The sequence below is a fragment of the Scardinius erythrophthalmus genome, assembly GCF_964197995.2.
Source record: "Scardinius erythrophthalmus genome assembly, chromosome: 7".
Lineage (NCBI taxonomy): Eukaryota > Metazoa > Chordata > Actinopteri > Cypriniformes > Leuciscidae > Scardinius > Scardinius erythrophthalmus.
Genome location: NC_138227.1, coordinates 22,333,096 through 22,349,989, shown reverse-complemented (window position 1 = coordinate 22,349,989; position 16,894 = coordinate 22,333,096). Strand labels below are relative to the sequence as shown.

Sequence of the window (16,894 nt, the reverse complement as noted above, 5' to 3'; positions counted from 1 at the left end):
TGCATTTTCAAAAATGCATAAAATAACACTTTATTTCAACATTTACTCTCCCAATTCAACCCCTTTGCAAAGCATGATGGGAAATGAAAGTCCTGTTTGATCGGGTTTCTTGATTGAAACATGTTATTTCAAAATGAAAACATCAAGTTAAGTCAAAGAGCAACTGTTTCAAAGAGTCAGTTTAACATGAAAATTTGGCTATCATGTGTGCAAAGTACTGACGCACCTAAACTACATTTGCAGTAGCGTAAAAGTAGTAGTTAAACTGTAGCTTTGTAGCATGAAAAAGCATTGTTTCTGTTTGCAACCTTTCTACGGAACAAGCTGAAGCAAATCAAACGCTCTACTAGAACACCCCCCCCCCCCCTCTCTCTCTCTCTCTCTCTCTCTCTCTCTCTCTCTCAAATAGAGAACATGTTGGTTTAAAGAGGTTTTTTTTTTTTTTTTTAACTGGTTAAAAAACTGCAATTTAATTAATAATCACTGTGTTCCTGAAACTCTCTGCATGGCATGTTAACCTTTTTGTAGCAAAATAGACATTTAAATAGCCTACTGCTTTTTATCACTGTTTTCAGTTATCTAATTTTGTATTAATCTAGTATAAATTTATGTTTGTAGCTGTCACCCTAATTAAAATCGTTATTGTTTTGTGCAAGAGAAAAACTGCTTTTAACTGAAGTCAAAAGATTACCTCAATGTGCAGTTTGAAGTGATTTCAGCTAGCTTGTGTGTAGGTTTGGTGTTAACTTCTTTATTTCATTTCTTGATAATACTTATTTTATAATAATGTTTGTATTAAAACAAACTAACAAAACCACAACTAGAACTAACGTTATATAGGCTACACAACTTCCTGAAAACAACCCGTGATAACTAGCCCTGGTCTCTTTTAACTTAGCTGGGGGGCAGTCATACTTACTATTAAGAAATAAATTATTATTAATTTACTGTGTATTTTCATGGCAGTAACAATAACTATGGTATTTAGGAACTATGGTTAGTTACCATGGTAATTGTTGAACGGTTGTTGTGTTGAGGAGCAGTCCTCACCCTCCAAGCGTCCGTCACGCGCCTCTGCCTTTACTACTTACACGCCTCTCCTTCACTAATTTCAGCTGCATCTGGGTCCTTCACAACACACACACATGAAAACACACATATAAAAACCATTAAAGCTGAAAAAATTACACAAATTAAACTGCAACATCGAGAAGAAGAAAAAAACTTCTGGGTAAAATGTTATCCAAGATGTGTTTTGCGTTTTGAACAAACAGCCGACAGATAGGCTATCAACTGTCAATAGACATCACATTACTGCCATCTAGCGGTCAACTCCTTTCAGGAAACTAGTGTCACAAAAAGAGAAACATACGAAATGTTACTGACATAATTATGGTTTAAAGCCATTTACTCTTAGACAGCAATGAAGGACCTGAACCAAAGGTCTTTGCCTGAACCTGAAGAGATTATGTCTAGACTGGATTAAGTAATCTCTCAAAATTTGAAATCAGTAGCCACAATAGGCTACTCTGAAGTCCTTTAGAATGTGACAAAGGCATAATCAAAATAAGGAAATGGAAAAAGAATTTTTTGTTTGTTTGTTCATCGAGCACAAAATGTGAAATGTGTTTGGGTCCGATGCTCAGTCAGTAGCAAACGTTTACCCACTAATGGGATTTCTGGTCTCTAAGTGGTGCTTTTATGAAGTCTGCGGTTTAAAGTGTCTTTAGAGACAAAAACAAACACTAACAATCAAGGGCATGCTCATTTGGTGAGTCATGTCTTTGTTTTCTTTAAATTACTGCTGTAAAAATGATTCACATCCTTGAATTATCACATTTTTCCTGGTACACGAAAACATTTAAATGGTTGTTCCTGTTAACAAATTCCTAATTGATTAACCGATAGCTATTCAATGACATTCCCACAAGGCCATTTGTGGGATATTGAAAGTAAATGGTATTGAATAGTTGTAATTTGCAAAAAGTAACTATTCAGTACATTGTGCATGTTCTTCAGCAGCTAATAAAGCCTTCAGTCATTTGGGAAAAGAGGTCTGCTTGAGACATCCATGTTCTGCTAAATTAGATCGGGTCTTCAGTTCATACCACAGATTTTTTATTTAATTCATTTCTAGGCAATTACAAAATACTAACCTTCCATTGGTCAAATCATTTCTTCATTTTTGGGTCATTGTCCGTGTTCCAGTGTTTGTTTGTCTGTCTCTAATTATTATTATATTATGCTACAAACACAAGTGATGTTTAAATGACAAATGAGCAATTGTCAGTAATTCTTTACATCAAAATATTTCAGTTTAACATTACCTCTGAAGGAGTGGGGAAAATGCTCGGAGTTTAAGACAATGGCATTTGTGAAGTAATTTGAAATTTAATGTCTGTGCAGATCAGCTCTCCATCGATTTTTTATATGGCTGAAACATCACAAGAAAAACGTTCTTATAATAAATTTCTTTAAGATTGTGCTGAGGATGTATTTAAACGCAAGAGTGCACTGGTAACAAGGATGCAGTAAAAAAAGGGTTTGGGAGAATATCAATAAGAATCATAAGTTTATAGAGTGACTCTGAAAACTGGAAATGAAACACAGATTTACAGCGCAGATACTTTACCACTTCTGTCGTTAATGGACTTTAAAGTGCTTTCATTAAACACTCCACATATTTTATTACACAGACATTAGACACTTTCACAGAAACTAAACACTTACTAGATCTGTATTATAAAGTCTCTGCTTGGCTATAAAGACCTCAAGCCAAAACCATTTTGACTGTCTTCAACGTCACTCATTTGACACCAAGAGGGGAAAAGACACATGTTGCTCTTCTGGGTTTGCATAGTGTCCACAACAGAACAAACAATATCTGTGTCCCGGTATTTGACGCATCAAAAATGCATGATTGAGCAGCATTTGTTGGTGTGCTGGAGGCAGGAGCAGCTTATGTTGTCCTAACAGAGGAAAGTGGTATATTTATGATGACGTCTGGCCGTCAGGGTTCACTGTCTCTGCCTGTGGCTGTTTCTCTGGAACAATCGTCTCTGTGTCTCTTTGCTGCTCTGCCAACATGTCAGTCAACTTCATGTTCAGCAAAGGGTTCCGAAACTCTGGTGCCACCTGCTGGTTACAAAGAAACATGATGGACAATGAAGAGACAAGCAAGCTAAAGAACAATTCAGCTCTCAGACTCAAACTCACCCCAGGTCCTCCTCTCTTTCTTAAATAAACTCCCTCTGCGAGCAGTGCTTTTGCGGTCTCTTCAAACAGAAGCTCAGGTTTGACATCCCCTCTGCTTTCTAATTCACTGTGCTTCATCACAAACCTGAATGATAAGTACACAACAACTAAATCAAAGGGCACAGAAAACACTCAGTGTACAGTAAAAATATGTTTAGTTTCCCACTATAAAACTTACCTCTGACATGAAGAAACAAAGTTGGGCTTGAGGAGCTCAAAAGCTCTGGGTCCATTACCATAAACCTCAAAGAACTTCCTACAATCACAGAAGAAAAGTCATGTAGATTTACTGAACAGGTTCCGGCAAGCACACAAGTTTAAAGGGATAGTTCGGCCAAAAATGATATTTAACTCATGATTTACACACCCTCAAGCCGTTCGAGATGCATATATCTATCTTTTTTCAGACGAACACATTTTCAGTTATTTTAGAAAATGTCTTAGATCTTTCAGTGGTTATAATGTGAAGTAATGGGGTCCACCTCCTTCAAGTCCCAAAAATGTGCATGCATCCTTCACAAAAGTATTCCATCCGGGTCCAGGGGGATAAACGATGTGAATTACTTCACATTATAACCACTGAAAGATCTAAGACATTTTCTAAAATAACTGAAAATGTGTTCGTCTGAAAAATGATTGACATATGGATCTCGAACGGCTTGAGGGTGAGTAAATCATGGGTTAAATATCATTTTTGGCCGAACCATCCCTTTAATGCAGTTATCATCAACTGATGGGCCGTGACCCAAAAACGGGTTAGAGGTGTTTTACGAAAAGGGTCTGACAGCAGTAAAATCTGGGACCTTGTTAATTTTAAGTTATATGTAGACTACCATTCAAAGGTTTGGGGTTGGTAAGATTGTTTATGTTTTTGAAAGTCTTTTAGGCTGCATTTATTTGATAAAAAAATACAGCAATGTTGTAATATTGTGAAATATTATTACAATTTTAAGTAACTATTCTATTTTAATATATTTTTAAATGTAATTTATTCCAGTGATGGCAAAGCTGAATTTTCAGCATCATTACTCCAGTCTTCATTACTACAGAAATCATTCTAATATAGGCTAATATTCTAATATACTTGGTGCTATTTCTTATATTCATCATAAATCAATATTGAAAACAGTTGTGCTGCTTGATATTTTTGTGGAAATTGTTTTGTTTTTTTCAGGATTCTCTGATGAATAGAAAGTTCAGAAGAACAGCATATATACTATCACTTTTTATGAATTGAATGCATCCTTGCTGTATAAAAGTATTGATTTCTTACCGACCCCAAACTTTTAAACAGCAGTGTATATAGCACCAATATCAAAATAAAAAAAAAAACAAAATCAAAAAGGCATTACATTCATCAACAGAGATGGCACAAACATTAATAGCTGGGAGGAAAAAATATATAAAGTACAAATGAAGGGCACAGAGTGACCATAAGACATTCTATATGACCATGGGGAGAGCAATACTGCTGAAAGCGAAGATTTTAAATGAAGTTACTAAGATGATACGGGTTTGTTTGGACTTACGCTCGTATTTCATCCTCCTTGTATAAGATTTCAGGAACAGTGTCTTCTGCATGTTTTTTCAGTGGTCTCACGGGTTTCTCGTAGAGTGGCTCTCTCTTAGGAGGAAAAGCAGCATACACATCAAACCAGATGGGCTTTTCCTCCTGCTTGATGACTCCAGCTCGCATTAAATCACGAACCCTTGCAAACATCATCATAATGAGTGTTATGAATGACGAGCAACACATGCGTGTGTCAGCAAACTGCTGCAAAAACATATATAACACTGCTCTGTTCTAGATTCAACTGCCAAAAGCAATTCCTAACGTTATATAAACACCATACAAGATGTCTTTGTTTTATCATTTCTTGGAATTATAAAACGATTTTACATAGTACACCTTCATTTGAAAGTAATCCGATCTCTTTTGTTTTAAAACACATTTTTATCATTAACCTTGAAATGATCTCAAAAAGCATGCTGTCACTAATGCTTACCGGGTAAATACAGTCCCGAATTTCTCAAGTCGACTTCCAGCCATAATGTCTATTCGATAATGCAAATTTAATTAGATATCAATATATAAAACAGAAAAGAGACTAAAATGTGAGTTACAAATACTCTCTTCTGCAGCATGGATACACCACTTCCGGTGTTACTACGGATACCCATCATAGACAAACTACTAGGACGCGAATAAAAAAAACACTACCGTGTCTTAGTAGTACAAACTTGACTTTATTATAAGATGCAATATTTACCATAATTTATAACACTTAACACTGTGAGAGGTGATTATATAAGAAAGTATGAGCCACAGGAGCATATATAACAATAAACACAATAGCCTCATGGTTTAAACTGAAAATGTGAAGCTAAGCATAGACAAACAGAAAGTGAAACCCAAGGAAAATAAACATGTTTTAGTATGCTGCACAATTTTTAGGTGACTGATTATATAAGCATTTGTAACATGTACATGATAACTTTTTGGTTCAAAAGGTCAGTTGTTTCATTGAGCATGGCAAATGTAGAATCCAAAAGAATTGTTCTTGCAATTAGTTATAGCCATACAAAGCACTACTCAATAGGCTAGCAAAGTGCAGGTCAGTCTTCCCAAAAACAAATCAAAAATACATTAAAAAATAAAATAAAATAAATAAGTTTATTTACAAGTAGGAAATAAAATGCTCTCTATAATTAGAACTGTACACTCCACATTTAAATACATTGCTGCTACTTTTTTTGTGTGTGTTTCCAGTTTATAATTGTGATTTGACTTAAGACAGGTTTTGGCATTATTTTGGAAGCTGTATGAAAATAAAAAGATTAAAATGTCCCCCTTTTTGGTGTGTTTGGATATTGAAAATCTCAAGATGGTATAAGTGATCTCGACCACTAGGATCCAAAGATGTCCTCATGGTAACGCTTTTCATTCTGTGAACAAAAAGCATAACCATCTAAAATTATTGACTGTAAAATGACAGACTGTAAACAATTCACCATTTCAGGGCAACTGAGCCCTCATAGGAGCATAAATGCTGTAAGACATTATCTGAAGCAGCTATAAAATGTGTCAACATGCTGAATGTTCACCTTGAGCTTTGACAGATATTCCTCAGCCTGTGAAAGAGTGATGCCCAGCCGGCTGACTAAAATCTCCTGGATAGTGGTGGCCACATCATGAGCCATGTTTATGCCTCCACAGATATACAGATGTCCTGGATTATGGTGCAGAACCTCAAAGACCTTGTCACTCAGTTGCTCTCGCAAGATATCTTGGACATAAACCTGGACCAAAAACAAATGCAGAATGTCTATAAGCAACGACCAGAGAATGTTAACAGCCATTCAGAATCATTTTTTAGATCTGAGTAAAAAAGTAACTATTCATATTTTTGTGTTATGAACATTAGCAAAAAGACCAGAGGTCAGAACCTGGACTTTACACCTCTGAAAAAGACATACTACGGCAACCGTTTCAAAAACAAAAGCTTAGACTGACAAATTATAACAATAAATAATAAAAACAATATTATTATTATTATAGATTATAATTGTAATACTTAATAGATATCACTCAAGATATATATATATATATATAACTACAGTTGTGTTTGTCTACCTTGGGTTGTCCAGTCTGCCTAGAATAAGCTGTTGTGATACTGCTTAGAGTGCCATTATCTCTCATGTCCAGAGTCTCTTCTTTGTAAAGATGATCAGTTTCTGAATCCCGACAACCGAACACAAGTGTCATCGGACTCCCTTTAAGACCTTGGAGAAATAACACAACTTGAGGCAAGCCCATTTCAGTGGACTTTTTGAAACGACTCGAATGTGATCAGGGATAAAATTCAATACCTGTTTTTTTCAAGTCATAGAATCGCTGTTGCCAAAAGCCACGGAAGGGAGCAATGCCGCTCCCAACTCCAACAAATATGCAGGGAGCACTAGGGTCGGATGGAAGGTGGAAGCCGCCAGACCTGGAATTGTTGGAAAAGTTAGTTAATTATGATCAGGGAAAACACCTTGGGCTGCATTTCTCTCTCAGGAACATCTTGAGAATGTGAAATGAAAGGTACCTATGGACAAAACATGGCACCATGTCTCCTTCTTTGATGGTATTGAGCCAGGTACTGCAGAGACCAAAATGCAGCGGACCTTTTCCCTCTAAACAGCGCAGGACATATGACAACAACAAATACATTTCTTCAATGATTCTAGAAGTTATACGTATAGGAAGTTCTACTGTTAGGTATCAACTAATAAATGATCAGAGAATCTTTGGGAATATGGTTGCCTCTACCCTGTGTGTGATAGCTGACCACTGCCACAGTGAGGTGGAGCTCCTGAGGGTGGAGGTCTGGGGAGGAGCTGATGGAGTAAAGACGTGGCTTCAGTAGAGGCAGCTGGCTGAGGAGAAAGGCAGCAGAAAGTTCCAGAGAGGAAAACTCCTCTAGCACCTCAAGGAAGGTAGGTCTGTGGAACTCCTTCCATGTTGTGTAAACCTGGAGGTCCTGTAGAAGAGGGATGTCTTGGTATGTATTTAAACTCCATTGAAAACAATTCATGATAATTGCGCACAATAGACATTTTTCATGAAAGATGAGCATAAGCGTTCATGAACCCATTATTTTGCTGCATTCAATAGGCTATAATGGGACATTTTATGAAAGAATTTGTGTTTCGTTAATATGCAGGTTCATTGTTATGAAGACATTTTATTATCAATTACACTTTTAGGATACTACTTTGGATTTTTCAGCATGAATAATTAAATTACACAAGACATTATATATACACTGTATATTGCCTTCAAAATGCAATATTAAACTGGTTCCAAATCTTTTTAACTTAACTTGAACTGAATGACATTCGGGTCTGTTAACAGTTCTCGCACGTGCATTCGGGATGCCGTTCCAACGATTGACGAGCAGGCTCTTTTTAGCGAATCAAAAACACACAACAAAACCAGTGTGGTTCAATTCCCATATTAATGATTAAAATGAGTCGGTTCTTTTTTAGTGAATCAAACAAAGCCTGACCAGTATAGTCCAGCATAGTTCAATTCCGGAAAAAAGACTCTTACAGGAGGTTCGTTTTAGCGAATTCAAAACACAACGCAACCAGCGTTAGATTCCTGAATGAATGAGTCGGTCCGTTCTATGACTTCGAAAATGTATTAAAAAGTCTGTGTAAATGTGCCCATTATAAGGATTTGTAAAAAATGATTTATTATGAAAAATGCCTCATCATATGGCAATGGGAAATGCATTTCTTTTCTCTATATTTATCCGTTAAAGTTACTAAAAGACCCTCAAAGTTAACAAGTTGTTAAATTCTGTAGTTCTGAGACATCTGTGATTGTCAAAAAATGACTTACTGCTGCTAGTGCAGAGAGGCGCTGTCTGTGATCTTCCTGCCCTGCCATCTTTGAGAGTTTGCGGAGGAGGCTTTGTGAGGGTGGGCTGGTCACATCAAGATAGTAAGTAAGAGATTGGACAAGAGGACATGGTGGTATTCGTTCATCTCTCTGCCACCTTCCACCATCTGCAGGACAACATTATTAAGTATCATTATGTTATTATGTGTAAGACTTCCATTATGTAATTAGGTTATATGGTTCAGTACCAGGGTAGGAATCATTGAGGAATTCCAAGCAAATGCTCTGGTTGATAGGAGGGTCACTGGGAAGATGCTTTAGGATGCCAGCTACTAATTCAGGAGAGTTCCCTGGGAAAATCATCACATGGTCTCCAGGGGCAAAGTTTAAGGGCTCAGTGTTCCCATCCATCTCCAGCTCCACCAATATAGTAGACCGACTGAGATCACATAAAAATAAATACTGTTAAATATTGTGTGAGAAAACAAGGCACACAACATAAGGCACCTGTTTCATAAAAAATAAAAGCTTATAATAATAATAAAAATGAATAATAATTAAACGCAGATGCACAAATATAAGTTGGTTTGAGAGCAAACCTTGACTTCGGGCTCTGTAGATTCTGCCTTCTCTTCAGCTTCATGGGAACCACAGCTTTAGAATGGAGAGCTGATAGAGCTGTAAAACCAAGCCAAATAATAATCAATCACTGCAGAAATCTTGCAAATCTGTTAATAACATGATTCTTGAGTACTCATTTCTTATAATGATTGCTAAATGGCATATTTGAATCTAAAATGTCAAAATGTCACTAAGCATTTCCATATTCCTACATAATATCGCACTGTATATAATTCTGTCATGCAACATATTTTTTAAAAATGAGAAATGGTGAGAATATTCTCAATATAGCATTTTTGCTTAGCTTTTTAATTACTTCTACAGGTTTCATCAAGCTTTGCCCATAATTTCCCCTTGATGTTTCTTTCAAAGAAATAAAATGGTATTAAATGTACCTGCGACTCGGTCAAGTGTACAGCTGTCATTCTGAACTCTGTGCCTCTGCGGATCCCAGGAATCTGCCAGACCATCGCTGCCTGGAAGCTGACCCTGAATGTTAAACGCCTTGCACGCATCCTTTACATACAGAAAACAAACATCATGATTCATTTTAACGTTCACCAAAGTACAGAAAACAAAGGATGCTCAATGATTATTTTATTAATTATATTTCTTATATTTAGACCTTAAAGGCTGTGCAGGCCCAGGCTGAGAAAGCTTCTTCCTGTCCGTTCAACTCATCTCCCTCTCCTGTGGATGACACGCGGACGGCTCCCAGTGCCGCAAGCTTATCATCCACTGCATGGGCAAACCCACAGAAGTGTGGGTACATTCGAGAGCCGAGACCAAACACACAGAACCTGTGTGGGGGAAAGAAACAATTCAAACAATATATTCTACACGGGAGTGGAGAGAAGATAATTGTAGAGGATTTTAAATACTGACCTGACTTTGTTTCTGAGGCTTTTCAGACTGAGAAGCTGCTTCTTGAAACTCTGAGAAGAAAGTAAGAATCACATTCTAATTATCAAACATCGTTTGTGGTTATTACAAAGAATCATTCCAAAAGCAAATGACTTCTTCTTGAAGACCTTTTCATTTGGACATACTAAATTCAGCATTATTTTTTGTGGTAACGGTTTTTCATTAAAATACAGTAGGTCACTGTGCATAAATATATCCACACCTCTCCATTTCCTGGACAGTCTCCATTGCCGAAGGTGCTGGTGACAACAATTAAGAGACTTTCCTTCTCAAGTTCACTGAAGTTGTAGTCCTCCATGCAAACAACCTGTATAAATAACACAATGTTTCACATATGTATGTGTTAACTAAAAGGTCAATGTCAAATCTTAGTGTTTAATTGAACAGTATTCCTTTTAATCAGTTATTACATATAGCATTATTAAAGTCCCCCTGTGCTGAAAATCAAGCTTATATGTCTATGTGGTGTTTTTAATATGCTTTAAGACAAACCATGTGCAAACGCATAAGTCAACACCATTGCTGAGTATTTTAAAACTGCAGTGAACCAAAGACAGTCTCAAAAACGTGGCATTTCTGACGTCACAAACTACCTTGTAACCAATCACGTCAATATGTGATCGTCAACAAGTGGATCTCTGAGCTGGTGTGAGTGAGTGGAGGCGGGGCTAATTTCCATATTCATAGAACCGTGTATACTAAATGAGGGTGTAGAGTTACATTCGAGCTATTTTAAAGCATGAAAAAAATCTTTAAATATGTCATTTGGTGATCAAAGATGAGTTAAGGGATAAAATTATTGACTACAGGGGGACTTTTCACCTTAGAGTGGGATACTGTTATGAATGTGCCACATATGCCACAAGTGTTGGTAATGATGCGATAAGTTACATATGAATCGGGGGTGATGGTCCTCTTACCCTGGAGCTGAAGGCACAGTTCATCATGGCATTTAGTTTCTTGGCAAAAGTCAGTGATTTCCCTGTTTCTGTGGCGTAGAGAATGGTGCAACGCACCCTCTTGGCCAGGACTGATTTAATGAGTGTCTGAGAGAAGAGCACTACTCTAAAAGAGAGAAAAGAAAACAAGAAGCTATACTGGCTGCTCACCAAATGTCCACAGCTAACCTTTCAAATATTCATTACATTGTTGCAGACAGATCTCTTCTGAGAGAACAGCACTGCGTTGTTCTGGTTGAGGAAGTGTAAATATGATATTGTGGTACCTGATCAATCCTTTGAAGCTGATTATACACCTCCTCGCTTTTCTCTTCTTGTCCTTCCACTTGTATGTCAACCACGGATCAGGCTTTAAATGGAAACAGATGAGACACATTAAGGCAAGAACATCCCAAAACTTTAGTTTGGACATCATCATACTTCACATAGCTTTATACCACTGGACTCGAGAATAATCCAGCAATGCAGCTTTTCTGATGAATGCACAATAGATATTTAGGATGATACCTGATAGTAGAAAAAGGGTGACAGGATGTAGTTGAGCATTTCCTGGTGATACACAGGAGTTAGGGATCCAGACATTGGCGGCACCAGCCAGACCCAATCGGCTGGACAGCCTCCACGCAGACGCACTTCCATCTCCATGTGCTGCATGAAGGATTCTGATGCAGAATGGTGGTCAGTAATGGTGACCTTATTTTTCTGTATGTCGGTTAGACAAAAAAGATCATAAAACTGTGAATAAACATTTAACAAGGTCAAATATCATCTTAACCCTTATATTGACTTTCCAGTGTAGAATAACTTTATGATGTGCATAAATGTGAATCATTTCCCATACATTTTCCCAATAATTTCCCAATATTGTTTTTTTATTTATATTTATTTCATAAAAATGTTATATATTAGAATGTTATCCACCTCTAGTTCTTCTATTAATTTAATTTGACTAAAATATTTTACATTAAGATTTAGCTTCTCACACATGTTTTCTCTTAAATAATTTATCAATATATATACAGGGTTCCCACACCTTGGTTAACTTCAAACTGAAGGACCATTCAAAGATTAATGTGTCGAACAACAAACGTTGTGGTTCCATCGTAGAGTAGTTTTGTGCATGCGTGAATGTCATGGCAATGTACAACACAAAGTACCTTACAACGGAAACACTTAACGTAGCGCGTAACTAACGTAAATCAAGCAAGCTAATATGCATAAGCAATGAAGTGCTGGCGAAATAACGCATTAGCGGAATGGAGGGAATAATATGGATTTTTTTCCAGAAAACTTCTTGCACAAAATAAATTCAAGCACTTTCAAGGACCTGTATCCATGTGTTTATTTTCAAAAATATTCCAGGGCTTTCCAGAACTTTTTTTTTTTTCAGATTCACAAACTTTCAAGTCAGTGAATTATCAGTTTAAATAGGTCTACATTTAACAGCAAATAATTAAAATAAAATAAAAATATTTTGTAACTATTTCACGTTTTGACAAATTGGCAGTGCTGGGTAGATTACTTACAAATTGTAGTTGGTTAATGACTCCAAATTAATCCATATAACCCGACTACTTTTAGATTACTTTTAGATGACTTTTGACCTAACTTGTTCATTACATTAATTTGATCATCCTAATTTATTCTCTTAAAGTCTCAGGTGGTTCAGCTGACAAAAAAGTTGGGGAATCCCTGCACTGCATGTAAATATGAAATGACATGAATTTGTACATTTCTATATGTGATAATTCAAATAATAATTAATGTGTTCATCAAGAGCTGATTAGATATGCAATGTTGAGAAAATAATTCTTAAAAAAATATATATATTTCAGTAAATCCAGAGAACAAATGATGTGTGGGTCTCAGTTTTCAGTGATAGTCACATGAGTCACAAACCAGTCAGATTTAGGGGCCGTTTACGTTATACAAAATCATACCAAAAAATGATACAAAATCCTCTGTCTCTCTTATTTGCTTTGTTTACCTGAAAACTATGCATCACTGCGACATTGATGGCCACCAGGGCCTGGTCCTTCCATAGCGAGGACAGTTTTTGCGTCTCCAAGCCCATTCGGCGGCCAACCCGCTGTAGGACATAATAAAATGATTGAAAATTACTATCAAAGATCCTCTAAACTTTCTCTTCTTGACTGTAAATATTTTAAGCAGAAAGAAAAATTGTAGCACCTCAAGAACATTGTAGCGTTGGACATCACAGAAGTCCCTCACTCCAATCTCAGTGCCCATGTACCAACCATTAAAAGGACATGCTGGAAATTCAAGACCACCAATCTCCAGCAACATGTTGGACACTGCCGGCAACGCATACCATCGGAGGTTCAAATCCTTAAACCACTCGTATCTGAAGAAGTGAATTAAACCATTCAATTTTAATGGCATGCAAATGCATTGGCATATATTTAGCTACCAGTTCAAACGAACCCTTGACCATGTTACTAAATGCAATATTTCAGTTAAAAAAACCCTCTTATTTTCATCCATTTTGCTGACACAAATCCATAACACTTCTAGGTCTGCATGATTGCACCATTATTGGAGCCCATCAAACAGCACTTCAGTCAAATTCACTACTAATTAGGTAGCTTTCTAATGGGAAGTGTTGGAGTGAGTCTGGATTGACTTTAGGCCTCACTGGTTAAACTCATTTGTTAGGTCTGGATGAAAGAATGTGGCATAGAGACAGGCTGTTTTAGGATTGAATGGCTTTGCCACTCTAGCCTGATCTTTAAGGAGCGTTTGATTTTAAAGGTCCTTTCAATACGAGCTCTTAAAAGGAAAAGCCTTGCATAATTTTCTGTTCAAGAAGCAAACAGATTTGCTGCAAAATCAAGTGGAATGCAAGTCATCTCAGAAATCTGAGCAGCTCAGTCAAGAGCTCTGGTGGTCTGTGTAAACAACATCGCACTCAAATTTAGACAAGCTACAAGACTGAATGTCTGACTTTGAGTCTTTGTTCTAGAACCCTTGTTGCATAGTGATGTAACAACCATTTAGAGTGTTTTCAATCCATTAGCATTTTTAATCTACGGTGAGCATGTTTTCCCAGCCAGTACAAGCTCCATGTCACTTACTGTGGGTGCTCCATGTGAACTTCCAAAATTAAATGCTGGGGAATTTCAAATAACTTAGGGTCCTCTCCATTAGCTTGTAACACCAGTGGAAGCACATCAAATAGGCCGTACTTTGGTGTCCACCCAAGCTGGATGCACATCTGTTAAATATGGGTATTGACAAGACATTAATACGGTATATATTATAAATACTGTATATCTTTTATAATTATAACAACGTTTTTATGACCTCATATTAAATATAAGACTAAAAAGAATATTTGCATTTGGTAGTATTACTGTACATAGATATTCTAAAAAAGTTATTGCAAAAAGAGAAAATATCTATTATAAAGAAAATAGACTGGTGTCTACCTCTGTGAAGTCAACACTGGAAGGATCTCCTATTATTGTACCATCTGCCATCTTATAGCCAGCGTATCGTACGAGCTGACTATTCCACACGTGGAAATCATGTTGACCATCAGTTCTTTGAGGAAACACAGTGATGACAGACCTGTGAAAATAAATCTCTTTAGTGTGACAGCATCACATCAAATTTACAAAGACAATGAAGATGGGACGGTTTATTAAAAATCTCAAATAACACATTCTTGGTTTACCTCAGGTTGCCTCCATTGGTAGCAAACTGAATATGATCGCACAGCATCTGAAACATATCTTCAGCTGTTCTGCATTGACGTGCATCAAACAGCTGGACAGAAAAACATGAGATAATGTAAATAGAACAACAGTATACGACTACACATATGATACATGTTTTAGTCCAAAATAGAGAAACTACCTGCAAATTAGCCCACTGAATTCTGCCAATGCATCTCGGTGCATTTCTCCATGCTTGCTTAGCCCCAAATTCCAGTTCTTTTGTGGTGAGCTGATATGACCCAGTAGCATCTATTTCCCTAGCGATTTCCTCCACACGAGACAGGTGCTCCTCAATTTTTGAGCTAAATAATAACAGATATAATTCAGTCATATTGCCTACCCTTTTCACTCTTCAGAATTAAGCAAATTCATGGTCTGCTTTATTATGGCGTTAAACGAAAACCAAGAACGTAACCACTTATTCAGTATTAGAGTGAACTAATGGTAAAATATTAACCATCAACCATTTAAAGGAATAGTTCACTTTAAAATGAAAATTCTGTCATCATATACTCATGTTGTTTCAAACCTGTATGAATTTCTTTCTTCTGCTGAACAGAAAGGAAGATATTTAGAAGAATGTCAGTAACCAGACAGTTTCTGGGTCCCATTGACTTCCATAGTATATTTTTTTCCTACTATGGAAGTCAATGGGACCCAGAAAATGCCTGGTTACTGACATTCTTCTAAATATCTTCCTTTCTGTTCAGCAGAAGAAAGAAATTCATACAGGTTTGAAACAACATGAGTATATGATGACAGAATTTTCATTTTAAAGTGAACTATTCCTTTAAAACCCATTTTGATCTACCAAAAATGTTCTTTGGTGGCTATGAACTTATAGGTTCTTACTTTTTAATTGACTTGTAGTACTGATTGATGAAGTCAATAGCTTGCATGAGGATTTCATCAGAGCCTGGCAGGGTGGAGGAAGGACATCGCACCAGAGCCTCTGGAGTCATTATAGAGCCTTCACAGACCTTAGACATGCAAACCTGGCTCTAAAGATAAGGGGGGAAAGTTCAAACTTATCCTGTACTACTCATCATCCCATGCTATTACCAAAATAACTTAATTTCAGCAGGCAATGAGGACCTCTACACACATACAGTACAAATAAAAATAAAATATTTCAGTGGGACAGGCTCATAAATCTGTTCACCTTAACTGCTCTGTGATGTAATGTATCCTTATGGCACGAACCATCCTGGTAGTTCTTCACTTGCTTGGCAAATGGGCATCGATTTACCTGGTTCTCCCATTGCTAGAAAAACCGACAGAACTTAAGGATTTTGCATTTCATTTATGACATTGCATTTCATTTGAAGTTTTGCTCACCGTATTCGGCTTAATCTGGTGGAGTATTACATCCTTCTTGTCTTTAGTGGCCTGGTTCCCCATATCTCCCTGAAATACTGAATGGAAAATCAGTTCAATGAAATGTTGAAGTACAGTTTTTGATAACACTGCTGGGTGTTATACAGAGTGTTAAAAAGTAACACTAAAGCAGTCTTGCTTTTAATTAGATGATTAAGTGATTATTTAAGGGATGATTGACCATTGAGGAAACTGCTGTTAACAAGCAGAATCACTGAAGGAAATATGAACAAAAACAGAAGAAAAAAAAAAGAGACGAGCAGAAACAGAAGAGCTACAACTGACTTCCAGCCACAGACTTAGATTAAATCAACTGAAGATAAACGACTACATTAAATCTAAGATCTCAGCAGAGGATGATTAAACAACTCCAAAAACAGCATTACCAGCTTCACTTATTACTAACCAGTTTGACTTTATTTTTCTCATATCTTTACAGAGGTTTAGATGTTGATGTTTTATTAAAAATAATAGTTTTGTTTGAACAACAAAACATCAGTGTTAACTTAATTCTCAATAAGAGCTTTTGTACACATACAGTATGTCACACTGGTTAGTGAATAGTAATAGTAAATCATCCTCTGCTGAGATCTTGAGAGATTTCATGTCTTTTATCTTCAGTTGAT

General features: G+C 36.7%; 2 protein-coding genes across 4 annotated transcripts; both read right to left on the bottom strand.

The window, feature by feature from the left end:
* Window positions 1–448: 448 nt before the first annotated feature.
* mrps23 (mitochondrial ribosomal protein S23) lies at window positions 449–5,492 on the bottom strand. 3 transcript variants are annotated; one of them, XR_014030516.1, is made up of 6 exons: window positions 5,262–5,429; window positions 4,785–4,964; window positions 3,434–3,511; window positions 3,217–3,340; window positions 2,731–3,138; window positions 449–1,128 (listed from the first exon to the last, which is right to left on the bottom strand). XR_014030516.1 is itself a non-coding variant. In XM_081370983.1 (5 exons), the coding sequence occupies exons 1-5, from the start codon at window positions 5,303–5,305 to the stop codon at window positions 2,992–2,994; spliced, it is 573 nt and encodes a 190-aa protein (XP_081227109.1). In that variant the 5' UTR covers window positions 5,306–5,492; the 3' UTR covers window positions 2,556–2,991. The 3 variants fall into 3 exon arrangements, 2 of the variants coding, with proteins under 2 accessions (XP_081227109.1, XP_081227110.1); XM_081370983.1 differs by lacking the exon at window positions 449–1,128 and having other exon boundaries at window positions 2,556–3,138; window positions 5,262–5,492; XM_081370984.1 differs by lacking the exon at window positions 449–1,128 and having other exon boundaries at window positions 2,556–3,135; window positions 5,262–5,479.
* nos2b (nitric oxide synthase 2b, inducible) lies at window positions 5,485–16,292 on the bottom strand (the record flags this gene model as incomplete). The annotated part of the gene is made up of 25 exons (XM_081370967.1): window positions 5,485–6,201; window positions 6,361–6,555; window positions 6,890–7,038; window positions 7,126–7,247; window positions 7,347–7,434; window positions 7,571–7,781; window positions 8,648–8,814; window positions 8,896–9,086; window positions 9,247–9,325; window positions 9,664–9,784; window positions 9,894–10,068; window positions 10,154–10,203; window positions 10,395–10,499; window positions 11,113–11,257; window positions 11,418–11,500; window positions 11,659–11,853; window positions 13,139–13,240; window positions 13,342–13,516; window positions 14,247–14,386; window positions 14,601–14,742; window positions 14,849–14,940; window positions 15,031–15,193; window positions 15,744–15,892; window positions 16,054–16,155; window positions 16,230–16,292. 25 exons carry the CDS (start codon window positions 16,290–16,292, stop codon window positions 6,163–6,165), a joined length of 3,243 nt encoding a protein of 1,080 aa, XP_081227093.1. The 3' UTR covers window positions 5,485–6,162.
* Between the last annotated feature and the right edge of the window lie 602 nt (window positions 16,293–16,894).

What these genes read in the sequence shown, in the direction of transcription:
- mrps23 (XM_081370983.1), bottom strand. Translation starts at nt 5,305, where the DNA reads ATGGCTGGAAGTCGACTTGAGAAATTCGGGACTGTATTTACCCG. An exon ending in AAGGAGGATGAAATACGAGC is followed by an intron (nt 3,512 to 4,784) that starts GTAAGTCCAAAC and finishes CTGTGATTGTAG; the next exon opens with GAAGTTCTTTGAGGTTTATG. An exon ending in GAAAGAGAGGAGGACCTGGG is followed by an intron (nt 3,139 to 3,216) that starts GTGAGTTTGAGT and finishes CTTTGTAACCAG; the next exon opens with CAGGTGGCACCAGAGTTTCG.